General features: G+C 39.9%; 3 protein-coding genes across 3 annotated transcripts; all 3 read right to left on the bottom strand.

The window, feature by feature from the left end:
* Positions 1–126: 126 nt before the first annotated feature.
* On the bottom strand, positions 127–1359 carry LOC103480570 (endonuclease domain-containing 1 protein-like). Its single transcript, XM_008435570.2, has 2 exons — positions 1003–1359; positions 127–734 (listed from the first exon to the last, which is right to left on the bottom strand). The coding sequence occupies exons 1-2, from the start codon at positions 1324–1326 to the stop codon at positions 153–155; spliced, it is 906 nt and encodes a 301-aa protein (XP_008433792.1). The 5' UTR covers positions 1327–1359; the 3' UTR covers positions 127–152.
* Positions 1360–3585: 2226 nt separating this feature from the next.
* On the bottom strand, positions 3586–4773 carry LOC103480627 (endonuclease domain-containing 1 protein-like). Its single transcript, XM_008435651.2, has 2 exons — positions 4400–4773; positions 3586–4298 (listed from the first exon to the last, which is right to left on the bottom strand). Exons 1-2 carry the CDS (start codon positions 4694–4696, stop codon positions 3708–3710), a joined length of 888 nt encoding a protein of 295 aa, XP_008433873.2. The 5' UTR covers positions 4697–4773; the 3' UTR covers positions 3586–3707.
* A 734-nt stretch (positions 4774–5507) lies between these two features.
* LOC103480569 (endonuclease domain-containing 1 protein-like) lies at positions 5508–7112 on the bottom strand. The gene is made up of 2 exons (XM_008435569.2): positions 6786–7112; positions 5508–6297 (listed from the first exon to the last, which is right to left on the bottom strand). The coding sequence occupies exons 1-2, from the start codon at positions 7068–7070 to the stop codon at positions 5665–5667; spliced, it is 918 nt and encodes a 305-aa protein (XP_008433791.2). The 5' UTR covers positions 7071–7112; the 3' UTR covers positions 5508–5664.
* Between the last annotated feature and the right edge of the window lie 5256 nt (positions 7113–12368).

The following is a 12368-nucleotide window of genomic DNA, read 5'->3' as shown; positions in this document are numbered from 1 at the left end:
ATATACTACTAAGTAAAACAACAGGGCAAAACATCAAATTAAAATGGGGGAGAGTTTCTCAAACCCTTAAACTCCAAGTATGTCAATCTCTGACTTATTCTTAAAATTAACTCCTAAATTAATAACACACTCAAAAGCTACTATTACATCAATTAGTTATCTGGCACACAGTCGTTATAGAATATCTGGAAGTTCTTGTCCACATCCATCCTCCCTTTGAGGAACTTCTCCAGGTTCTTCAGGGGAACCTCCACCATCTGGTTGTTGACACGGTCGTTCAGCCCGTATGCCGCAAACACGGGGAACTTGTAGCGCACAAAGTACGGCGCATTCTGGTCGAACTCCGTGCAGCAGTAGGCCGACCACATGTACTCCGGCACGGCCACCCGGTCCATGTTGTTGCGGCGGATCGTGTGTCCGGACGTGGTGACCCCGGTGATGACGTAGGCCTTTCCTCTGCAGTAGTTATTGAGTCGTTTGCGGACGATGTCCTGGTGTTCGGCCCATGGGCCCAGGTTGAACTCCCTTATCTGAGGAACCACGTTTGTCAAGCTGTAGGTAGAGGCTTTATCCAGAGGGTCTGCTTGGTGCTCGTCGGGGTTTAGTTGACCGCGTTCGTACTGAACGACGTCGGCGTAATCTTCGAGGACGGCCTGGGTGTCCTCGAAGTTCATGTGCATGCTTGTCGACTGGGGGAAAGGCTCCATGTTGCTGCTGCTCTTCTCTGATGCCAACTGTTGATACAAGAAAAATGAAACCACAAACTCAGAAAGATAGATTTGTATATGTGGCATTTGTGACACTATCTCGTTTGGACTTATCCTGTACTCAGCAAGGTAGCTTATCTCAAGTTGACCTAAGTAATAGTTCTTCATGTCCATTAAGTGTCTACAAAATGCAAACAATACCCAGCTAAAGGATCTACATCGACATTTAAACTAAAAGCTATCTCAAATGTAAGTACCAAAACAGCATTTTGTTGTAGAATGAACTGAAACTCACCTGAGGCTCAAACATCCAGGGGAAGTCCACCTTCTTCTCCCCGTCTGACTTCTTGAACGTGTACGCAGAGAAGATGGGGATGTGTCTGCGGGGGTCATACACTGTGGCGTAGCGAGGTTTATCCTCGTACCTCTGGCAGATCTTCTTAAAGGCGTTGCTGAGATAACCTCTCGGTGGGGTTCCCATATAAAGGGAGTCCTTGCAGCGCTCTGCATGGTTGAAGTCACTTACTACTCCTGCTTGGACTCCCTGCAGTGCCACAGAGGTCAGCACCATCACAACAGCTGTCAGGGAAACGGCACGGTTTGCAGATGTCGCTCTCATCTCCGCAGCTTGTTTTTCTCTGCTCCTGTAGATCTTTGTGATTCTCCTTGTGAATAAGGCTGCGAGTCGTCTACGTCTAAAAGGCACAGCCTCGGTTTCAGCTCTATCAAACTCAACATTTCCCTTCCTGGCTCATCTGTGTGTCCAACTGATCTCCCATTGTGAGGTCTTTCCATATATTCAAATTGCCACAAGTGTAGCTGTATTAGTTTAAAGGCAGTGAATGTTATCAGACACTGAGAGCATTTTATCGTGCCTCTTTTCCACATTGCTGACATGACATAGTAGCATTCACAGAGGTGTACTAATAATGGCTTCAGTCCTGCAATTTGCATTTGAGTTAAATTTCACTAGAAACCTAAATGGAATTAAAGTGTGATCGATCTTCACGTGAGCAATGGATAAACATCCTCAGAGAAAATTAATACAAACTGAAAAAAAATGCAATATGTGCACAAAAATATGTACGCCTTTTGAATAATTTTTATAGATGAAGACCTGTTTAAAAGAAGAAAGGCTGTAAAACTACTGCTCAAAATTGATCTTTCTTGTTATACCACATGATTAGCAAGACTTCACCTAAATGGACAGACTTCTTCTCTCATTTTATGCTGGAAATGAACAGCTGGAAATTCTGATAATGCTTTTGCAAATTATAGGTTTAATATACTTCTGACTTCACTCTACAGCAACTTGATGACTTTCACTCTCTGATCTGTATTAACTCATTTTAAAGACCTTTACTCAAATTCTTCCACTCAATAAAAAGGTTAAGCTAAAATCAATAGTCAGATAAAAACAGCAACAAAACTAAGTAACAATGTTGATCAAAGGATACCTGTGTTTAGAGTAGATATCTTTTTTAAGTTTAAGTGTATTGAATTTCCAACATTTCAGAGGTTTAATCTCATGTCTATAGTTGTAATCTTTTTGATAAGACCTTATTACGCGATATTTCTAGTCTTACAACATGAACATTGTGATGTGTAGAAGATTAATTATTCTGTATTGATGATGAATTAATGATCTAAATGGCATAACAGGAACTTTATTTAGAAACATATTCACATTTGTAAATAAAATTAAAATTTTTCAAAATTCTGAAAAAAAACATGTTTATACCTAGGTCTGAGTTTAATTTAACTTTAAAATAATGGTTGAAAAACTTTAACATTCATGAGAGATTTAATTAGCACTGAGAAAACAAAATGTTTCTCAGCTTCTAGCTGTTTTTCTATTTAATTAGTTTATTTGGTTTATTGTTTATATGCCTCATTGTAGAGCTGGATACTGCTCTGAGTTCAATGGAGCGACTTTGAACAATGTTTGTCTGCAGCTGAAAACATTATTTGCTGATCCAATATTTCAGTATTTCCAATATTTCAGCATGAAAAAGATCAATAAATCAGAACTCCTTGAGCTTTCACAGCCAAACTGGTGACTTTTGCTCTTGAAAGGTAGAAAAGGTTTATTGGCTTTTATCAAACTGGTTTTCAAAAGCAGTTGTGCTTTTGAAAACCTTCTGTTGTAATGGAAAAGTGTTTTTCCAATACAAGCCACGGACATCTATTCACACAAATGTTAGCACATCAGTTCTCTTAATGGGAACATGGTGTTCAGGGTCCAAACTGAAATTACTTCTTCATCCAGTAGAGATAGCTGACAGTGTTTTATTAACTTCACGTTTGAAAAGAAAGCCTCCAAAGACAGTTTGATTGAATTGTTTATTAATATATAACGTACCGATGCAGTTACAGAGCGGTTGTTAATCAGATAAAATCACACTAAAACTCTGTTCAGAGTTCTGAACATGTCAAGAAATAACCTTTGAAAACAGGTAGACATTTAAACAGGTGAAACAGATGCATTAGGAACGTTTTCTTTGTAGGTCAGAGAGGTTTGCTCTTCTTTTATGACGCTTGCTTAAATATCTCCTACTATCCTTCTCTGGTTGTTGTCCTTTTGCTGATTAATGAGCTGTGGATGTGCAAAAGTAGAAAAGCAAACCTCATACTTCACTTTTGTGCTCTGTTTTTATTAAGTGAGAATGTTGGGGAACTTTATTTGTGAGTGGTGGTTTGATCTAGTCCATGAACGTAACTCCTAACGTGTCTTGTCAGTCATTTTCTTCCTTGATTTTTCTTGAGGAACTTTAATTAGGAAAAGAAAGTTCTGCAACCACTTTCACATATTATGCCAACGTTTAATATGCGTGTGTAGAACAAACACAAATAAGCTATATATATATAGTTCATGATTCAATTCTGTTTATTTGCATATATTTTAGTGTGGTAAGCTGTACACTATGTGTTTTGGATATAGTGGAGCTTTATTTATTCTTCAAATTTACAATCTAGCTACCTCATTTCAAAATACTTTTCCTAATCACTTTTCATGGAGGATTGGGGATTGCAGTCTCCTACAAAAATCTGAAAGTTCTGGTTCACAAACGTCTTTTTGAGAAACTCCCTGAGCTTCGGGACGGAGGTCTCTACCACCTCGTTGTTCTCGTCCCCGTTGAGGGCGTAGTGAGCAAAAGACGGGAACTTGTATCGCTCCGTGTAAGGCGTGTTGTGGTCATAGTCCACGCAGCAGTAAGCCGACCACAGGTAGTCGGGGACTGCGATGCGGTTCATGTTTTCTCTGCGGATCATCGTCCCTGACTTGGTGATCCCGGTCACTACGTAGGCCGTCCCGCGGCAGTAGTTGTTAAGCCGTTTGCGGACGATGTGCTCCTGTTTGTTCCAGATCCTGTCGTTGAAGTCGGGCACCATGGGGACGACGTTGGTGAGGGTGTAAGTGGAGGCCTTGTCGTCAGGTTCGTTCTGATGCTCGTCCGGGTTCAGCGTCCCTCGCTCGTAGTGTATGGCGTTGGTGTAGTCGTCCAGAATCGCTTGGGCGTCTTCAAAGTTCATGTGCATGTAACCGCGTGGAAACGGCTGCATCTCGCCCGTGTCAAAAGAAGTGGACAACTGTGCAAAAAAAGTAAGCAAACAAGACAGACGGTAAGCTTAAAATTCATACATGTCAACTGGTATGGTGCTTCTTGATTCAGGGTTTTAGTTTTCCTTACCTGTGGCTCATACATCCAGGGAACATCCACACACTTCTCCCCGTCCGAGCGCTTGAAGGTGTAGGCGGAGTAGATCGGAACGTGATCCTCGGTGCTGTACAGGGTCACGTAGCGCGGCTTCTTGTTGTAAAACTGACAGATGTACTTGACAGAGGGAAGCTCCAGGCCTTTCGGTGGGGTTCCCATGTAGAGGAATTCCCTGCACTCTGGAGACAGCTCTTTCTCCACTCGCCCTCTCACCGCTGAAGATGTGAGGCTGGCGATCAGGAAACCCATCTGTAGCCAAAACGCCATCATCCAAATGTGATCTGAAGTCTCTAATCCAAGTCCACAAGCCGCTGAATGTTCAGTGTTTCAGTCAATAACTGAATGTGTGTCAGTGTGTCCGGTGGTGTTCAGTGGAAAAGCTAACGCAGGGTTTCACACCTGTCTTCTGTGTAATCTGGAGACAGTATGCAAAGCAATGCTGTTCTTGCAGTGCTGCAGTTCCACCCACTAGAGTCAAACATTCAACAGCCAGTGGGAAAAGGTTCATGAACAGGTTTATCTCCTACTGGTGGGAAAAGACGATGGAAAGACCCTCAGTCTATCTAGAGATGCAGTAAAGCTTTCTTTTAAAGAAACAAACCTAATCAGCAGCTTGAAATTTTAAGCAATAGGCTGCAGTTATACGCAATCTGCTAACATATAAAATAATAGGATGTTTTGGGAGAAAACATGGGTAGAAAATAATTGTCAAATTGCTAAAATCCTAGCCCACCTTAACTCACCAAAGAATAGAGAAGTAGGATATAATCTTCCATTTTAATGCACAGAAGTGTCCTAATGTCAGTTGTATGTTGCATCAGCTAAACAGAAATTAACAGTAATGTTGCATCTAAAGCATTGGAATCAGGCAGTAATTATATCATAGGACCTGGTGAATTCTGTGTGAAAAGTGGAAAAACAATTGTTACTTTAAGCTTTGTTAAACTGCAGGGAATGACAATAAAAGTTGCAGAATCCATCATTTTAACATTGATTTTATTGTTTATTCTTTTCCCACTTGTTTGTTTTGTAAAGGGTCATTACATACAAAACTCAAGACATCAACAGGCAGTACTTTATACAGACACAATCTAAATATAGCCTCTAAAGTTGGGAGATAATTTATTTTTTAAACAGTCTTCTTTTTCAAACATTGATAAAAACATCATTTTAATCAAAGTTCGTTCGCCTTATATTTCAACACTGTTCTGGTTCAAGTATATGTGAAACATTCCCAGTTATTCGGGTTGCAGGTCAACCCTCTGCAGGTCTCTTCGCTTCTTTTCGATGGTGTTTTCTGACGCACAGCTCTTGTAGAAAATACTCAGGTCTTTTTCAAAGTCTGTTTGGCTCTTCAGGAAAGTCTCCAGTTTCTTCAGTGGCACCTCCACCACACTGTTGCCCGCCTGTTCATTCAGGGCGTAGCCGCCATAACTAGGGAACATGAACCTCACCTCATACGGTGAGTTACGGTCAAACTTTGGGCAGCAGTATCCCATCCACACGTGTTTTGGTATTGAAAGACGGTCCCTGTTGTTGCGCTTGACGGTGGCCCCTGAAAAAGTTACTCCAGTCACGATGTAAGATTTACCATGGCAGAAGTTGTTCAGGCGTCGGCGGACCGTGTCCAGGTAAGAACTCCAGGAGGTTTCCAGGAAGTCAGTGACCAGAGGAACGACGTTGGTGAGGGTGTAGGTGGAGGATTTGTCGTCTGGGTCTGCTTGGTGCTGGTCGGGGTTCAGCGTGCCTCGTCTGTACTCTACAGCGTCTATGTAGTCCTCCAAAACGGTCTGGCTCTCCTCGATGAGAGGAGAAACGTCTTCCGTCAGAGGGAGCACCTTCATGTTGCTGCTCTCCGATTCAGACACCAGCTGCAAGTTAGAGAGAGAAAACATCATTAAAACATAACATTTTTCTCAATTTTAATGCGGTTTATTATTTTTGGAGTGCATAAATACTATGCTGCTGTTTCTTAATGCAACATAAACACCATACTTGTCGATTTTCAGTCACAATCAGGGTTTTTCCCCCAACTTTAGAAAGCTCTGATTTAGACAATTTGATCTAAAATAATTTATTATCTCTTATTTTCAAGAATCAGATTCAATTTTGATCAACTAGTTACTGTCATTGGTCAAATAAGTAATCATTCAGGTACAGGAATTGTGTAGGTCAAGGTTACATGTGTCATCATTGCTACTATTTTATTCGTTTGATCTTATGCAATAAAAACTTTGAATAATCTTTACAACAATTTACACCAATAACAAAAACACGATGGTGGGAGTAGTCATTTTTCTGACTTAAGAGATTTCATGAAATTTTTCAAGTGAATCCCACATTGTTCTGCTTTCTCTACCTGAGGCTCGTACATCCACGGCGTGTCTGCCCTCCTCTTCCCATCAGACTTCTTAAAAATGTAAGCTGAGTACAGAGGGAGACGCCGGCTGCTGTCGTACAATGTGGCGTAGCGCAGTTTGTCGGCGAACTTCTGGCAGATCTTCTTCTGGCTGCTTGTCCCTTGGATCCCTGCTGGAGGCGTTTGCATGTAGAAAAAATGGCTGCAGTCCCTGAAGCTGTTGGACACGGCAGAGCTTACCACCGAAACAGAGCAGGACAGGATGTAGGCACAAAACAAACGCATCCTCACAGAAACTGAAGCAAACTGGGCTTGGATTGTCTTCCATTAATAAATTCCAGCATGACCGCCGCTCAGTTTAATGCTTTTTCCTGCGTTTAGTGCTGCTCTCAGTCTACAGGAATGTAATGGAAGTTGGATGCAGACAAAGTATGCAAATCACCAGTTTTAGAGCGGCTTTATTGGCTGGTTGGAACTTATCTGGTCCAACAATTACAGTGGAGCCAAGCATCACTGAGCTCACTGTAAGGAGATAAAACTCATCATTTATGCAACTTTATATTTTAAACTTAGCTTTCACTGTAGAAGTATTTTTTGGTGTTTTTTTGTGATTAACAATTCAGTTCAACCACCTGCCTTCAGAAGTCTCCTCTGAGCAGAAACTGCTAATAAACATTTGCAATTATTGTATTTCTTAATTATTATTTTTTTTACAGGGCTGTTTAACTTATTTTTAGGTCCTTCTGATTTTGTTATTTGCATCATGTGACGGCTGTTTTGTTGGCAGCACTTTGGTCTTGTGGGTGTTCATGAATGAATCTGCTGTGCTTTGACAAGAAGTTGAACAAAAACCCGAGCTGATCACACCTTCAGCATGCACTATTTAAAATCTAACCAGGCAGTTTCTGTGTGATTCCTGAGCTCCATAATGTTCTCCCCCCTGGCTTTCTTCCGACAGGCAAACTGAGATCAAACGTCTGCGCTGCTGAATGCTTTCTCTCTGTTCTCGTCCAGTCAGACACTAAAAGACTTCCTCTTCCTCTTTATCAGGCTGAGAAATTGTTTGCTGTGATAAGGAGTTGTGCAAAAGCCTGAGCTGATCACACCTTCAGCATGAACCGATTAAAACCTAACCAGACAGTTCCTGTGTTGTGATGCCTGAGCTCCGTAATGTTCTCCTCATTTGGTTTCTTCTTACAGAGAAACTGATAACAGAGTTCCTCTGCTGAAGATGCTGGTTTGTGTCCAACCAGATACTGAAAAACTTACTGTTTGAGCAAAACACGTGGTGTGTATATAGCTGGCACGTGAGGGAAAGATAAAAAAAACAGAAATAATACCATATTAGGAGAATATTATAATTTCTCTGTCCTCTTTGATGCCCATCAGAGGGACTTTATGTGCAGATATAAACCCTTGTCTTCCAGTCGACTCATAACGAAGCTCAGAGTAAAGACAGTCATGTCAGGGTAAGCTACTGAATCAAACAAATTCTGCAAAAACAAATGTTTTTAATTCAATTTTTACAACTCATGTTGTGAACATTTATATATTTTCATACCAGTACTTGGTTGATCTTGCTGTAACTTGATTTATTTTGCTTTTGAAATATTAAATCGTTTTTTTTGTTTGTTTGTTTGTTTCTCAAAAACTACATGTTTGTATTAAGCCAAAGTTACATGTGGGATTATTGTCACTGACTGTAATGTAAATCTTGACAAAAAAGACAGAAAAAACTGATTATGTAATAAAATTAACGTAAATAAGCAATTTAAAATTAATTAGGCCTGACTGGTGAAAGGTGAATCATCACATTTTTTCTATGTGAAAGAAAACCATACAGCTGTAATTGTCTTTCTTCCAGCAACAGTTAAATTCTTTTTTTTTTTTTTTTTTTGCACGTATGATCTTTTTTTGTAGCAAATTGTTCACATATTTTGGCGTCCTTCTGTTTTACCAAAGCAACTTCTTTTAACAAGGTAAATTCTTCTTTGGACATGCAATACGTTTTGATTTTCTGCTTTGCTATGTTAAAATATTGCATTTCAAATTTATTGTCAACCAGCTAAAAAAAAGAAAACAAAGTGTGACCTTCAGGACTTTTGACCTGCTGGATTTGACCCGTGGCTCAAAACATTTGGACATCACTGGCATACTAGAGAGTTCAATGTCAAAAATGTCTAACATTTGGTAAATTTTCACAAAAACAAAATGTACACATTTTTTTGCCGATGAAAAATGACCAAAATGAGCACCAAAAGTGGCATAAGATTCAACTAAAAATAAATAAAAAACAATAATAATGATGCAAGACTGAATCCTATCTTTGAATCAACTTGATAAATCTGCATAATTTTCGCATTAGTTCTAATATTTAATCTAATCTCTGCTTCGTTTATCTCCAGCCTCTCAGTCTCAGCTGTTTCCCTCCTGCCTCCCACTCAGCTGATCTCCCCAGTCCAAGCTGACCAGTGCAAAGCTGCACAAACAGCCCCTGTGACCATGCTAGCAGGACATGACTTCGATGTGGTCTCCCTGCAGAGAAGGATGGCGTATGTCATCGACGTGAACACCTGGCAGAGGCCAAACAGCTCCTGCACTCTGTGCAAAATCACCCTCATGAGGGGGAGTCTGCAGAGGCTGCCAGCAGCTGTGGAAAACTGGAGTTGTCACGTTATCTGCAAGCCTCCATGAATCCAGCAGCGCCTTCATCCTGGAAGACCTTACTGATGTGGCGCCCAGCTGGAAGCAGGGCTCAGACCTGAACGACACCAGGCTGAGAACGGGAGGGACGCAGCCTGAAGCTGCCATCAGAGGTCAGTCCAACCAGGATACGTTCAGCTTTATTAAGCAAGAACTGCGGCGATCCTGGTGAGAAACAAAAACTCAGTAAATATGATACGCTTTAGAACTGAGTAGTAACTGAAATGTCTTATCCAACTTTGACACTATATATATTGTTACCTTGGTTGGTGAAAAATAAAGACAAACTAGATTAAATCAATTGTGTAACTTACTCAACTTGTGATCTTACCTGAATTACATTTCCTTTGAGTTTTAAATCTGTTTTTCATCCAATTAATTGTTTCCGGTCTACATCTGTTTGATATTTTCTGTTGGAAACCCTTTTGACCTAAAGATACTCCAAACAACAACAGGCTAAAGTTTTTTAAATGACTCATTCAAAACATTGTTGCATGGCTTGTTCAGTGTCCAACTGCAAAAAAAAATCACTAGTTTTGGGTGTTGAGTTTTGTCAGGGACCCGAGGCGGGTTGGAACCAAAGTAAACTGCTGTGAAAAACAAGCAGCAGATTTGAAAATTGTTTGAAATTTCTTTTAATGTAAGTTTAAAGTATATATAAATGCCTTTTCAACTTTAAGTTGTACTGCAACAGGGTTAAACTTAATATTAAGGGTAAAAATAATCCAAAACTAAATGTTCTATCTTGAGTTGTTTTTTTTTATTCTAAGAAAGTTTTGCACAATAAATCTTGAATTTACATGCTTTAAGAAAAATTTAAAATTTATTCACAGTGTAAAACTAGCCAATATCTTAACATAACATACATTGTACATAATAGCACATTTAATGATTTATCTAATAAACTGTTTTCTTTCCACTTCAGTTTCAATGTGAGAAAAAACCCTCCACTCAACCCAAAGTCTGTCTGGTCCGTTATGAGCCTAACAACACAGTTCAACTGTGAGCTGAGCTACATGAGGTTTCTGGCTTCATCTTGGCACGCACTACATGCACAAAGTTGTTCTGGGAGGCAAAGTGGCAAGCATCACTTCTGTGCAAACCTACAAAGCAACATTAGAGGGTTTTACTGAAATGGAGGAGAGAAACTGTCTGAATGTCGAGGCGGCTGCAGCAGTAGCTGTCAACAGCTACTTTTTCTGGAAAACCAGACGTCCCAGACCTCAGTCGTCTCCAACGACGACAGCCCACAGTGGAACGACGAGGAGTTCCAGTCGGGAACAGTGGAGCTGCTGCAGCGGTTTGGGACGAAGACGATCACTGGTCGGACCGACAGAATGACCTCCTGGGGTCCTGCGGCACCACAGTCCAGGCGGGGTCCATGTGCGAGATGAATCATGGCAACTTTTACTTTGCAGCTGAGTGCGCCCCAGGGTCGAGAGGAACACCATGTTCCAAGCACAGTCGCTTGTAAGGAATGAATGGAAGTGATTCTTCATGAATCAGAGAGGAAGGGAGATCCAGTCAACAAGTCAATTAAAATACGGCACAAAGACGTAAAAGTGTTTTTAACTGGAAATAAAACTCTGTGTCTAAAGGGGTAGTTGAACATTTTAGACGTGTGTTTATGCTAGAAGGTTAAACCTTGGTAACCTTATTTAGCAGTAGTCAAGATTAGCTGGGCAAAGAGGATAAAAATAATGTAATATTTTAAAGCGATGTTAAAAACCTCATGGCGGTTGAGGCAAACTCTATTTCAGGTCGTCAGCCAGTTTGTACTGAGTGGTCACCCAGAAGTCAATAGTAGTTTGCACAGAAAAAGGAGATTAGTAGCCATGTGCCACCAGTGATCTTAACATGTGAGAGATGTACTACAAAGCAAGAACATCAAAGTGTTTCTGATCAGAGTTACAGCTTAGATGAAGAGTAAAACTGTGCAGAAATCAGTAAATTATAACTTTTACCATTTTATTGAGATATTTAATTTTCATGTAGACATTTCCAGCAGATGGGAGAAACAACATGCGAGACCAAAATGGCTGAATGACTTTAGACCCAAACTGATCTGTTGAAACATTTATGACATTTTGTTTCTCTTTTTCTCTTTGCATTGACCACGAAAATGTGTATCATGTTGTAAGCGATTTAAACAACATAGGGCTGAAAGAGGTTTAGCGAGAAACCTCTTCAAGATTAAAATGTTTCAATTTAGCATGCAATGTTTTAAAGAATGAATGCCATGATTAGCTATTTTTTTCTTTATAAAGTTCACCTTTTAAGTTGTTATGCATGCATCAACCTGTTATTCTGTTCAGCTTCATTTAAATAAATTGCTCTAATAAAACTGTCAGAGGAGTTTTGTGAGTTTGTCTCGGTAAACAGTTTTAAGATTGTTCCTGTATCTCTGATTCATACTCAATCATAGACAAACATGTTCTGTACCATTTTAAACCATTTCTGGATGTATTTTTTCTTGTATTTAGGTAAATTTAGAATGGAATAGACGTAACCTCAAGTTGAAGCATGTAGATTTACACATTATTAAAAATATTAAAAACTGAAGAAAAAAAAAATTCTGTAAAGATGAATTTACAATACAAGAAAAATAATGGGGAGTTATCCAAAGAAATTGCAAAATGTCCATGTGTCGACCTGAATTTTTTTATTTATTTTTTGCAAACAACAGGGATCCGCAAATGCACATTTCTGAAGAAGACCTCACGACAGTAGACTTGCATACTTATCACCTCAAGTGGGGTCCCGACCACAACTTTGGGAATTAGTAAGTAATTTATTGGGATGCACCTGTATGTCGATGGTTTACGATCTATTTATATTCCTCTTAAATGTTTAATGGCGCCCTCTAGTGTTCAGTCTACA

The sequence above is a fragment of the Poecilia reticulata genome, linkage group LG18 (genome assembly GCF_000633615.1).
Source record: "Poecilia reticulata strain Guanapo linkage group LG18, Guppy_female_1.0+MT, whole genome shotgun sequence".
NCBI lineage: Eukaryota > Metazoa > Chordata > Actinopteri > Cyprinodontiformes > Poeciliidae > Poecilia > Poecilia reticulata.
The sequence above is the reverse complement of the archived record's forward strand: the minus strand, read 5'-3'. Positions and strand labels throughout refer to the sequence as shown.

Coding starts and splice junctions, on each gene's coding strand:
- LOC103480627 (XM_008435651.2), bottom strand. CDS start 4,696: ATGATGGCGTTTTGGCTACAGATGGGTTTCCTGATCGCCAGCCTCACA. Junction 4,299..4,399: donor CCTGGATGTATGAGCCACAG/GTAAGGAAAACT, acceptor TTTTTTGCACAG/TTGTCCACTTCTTTTGACAC.
- LOC103480569 (XM_008435569.2), bottom strand. CDS start 7,070: ATGCGTTTGTTTTGTGCCTACATCCTGTCCTGCTCTGTTTCGGTGGTA. Junction 6,298..6,785: donor CGTGGATGTACGAGCCTCAG/GTAGAGAAAGCA, acceptor TCTAACTTGCAG/CTGGTGTCTGAATCGGAGAG.
- LOC103480570 (XM_008435570.2), bottom strand. CDS start 1,326: ATGAGAGCGACATCTGCAAACCGTGCCGTTTCCCTGACAGCTGTTGTG. Junction 735..1,002: donor CCTGGATGTTTGAGCCTCAG/GTGAGTTTCAGT, acceptor TTGTATCAACAG/TTGGCATCAGAGAAGAGCAG.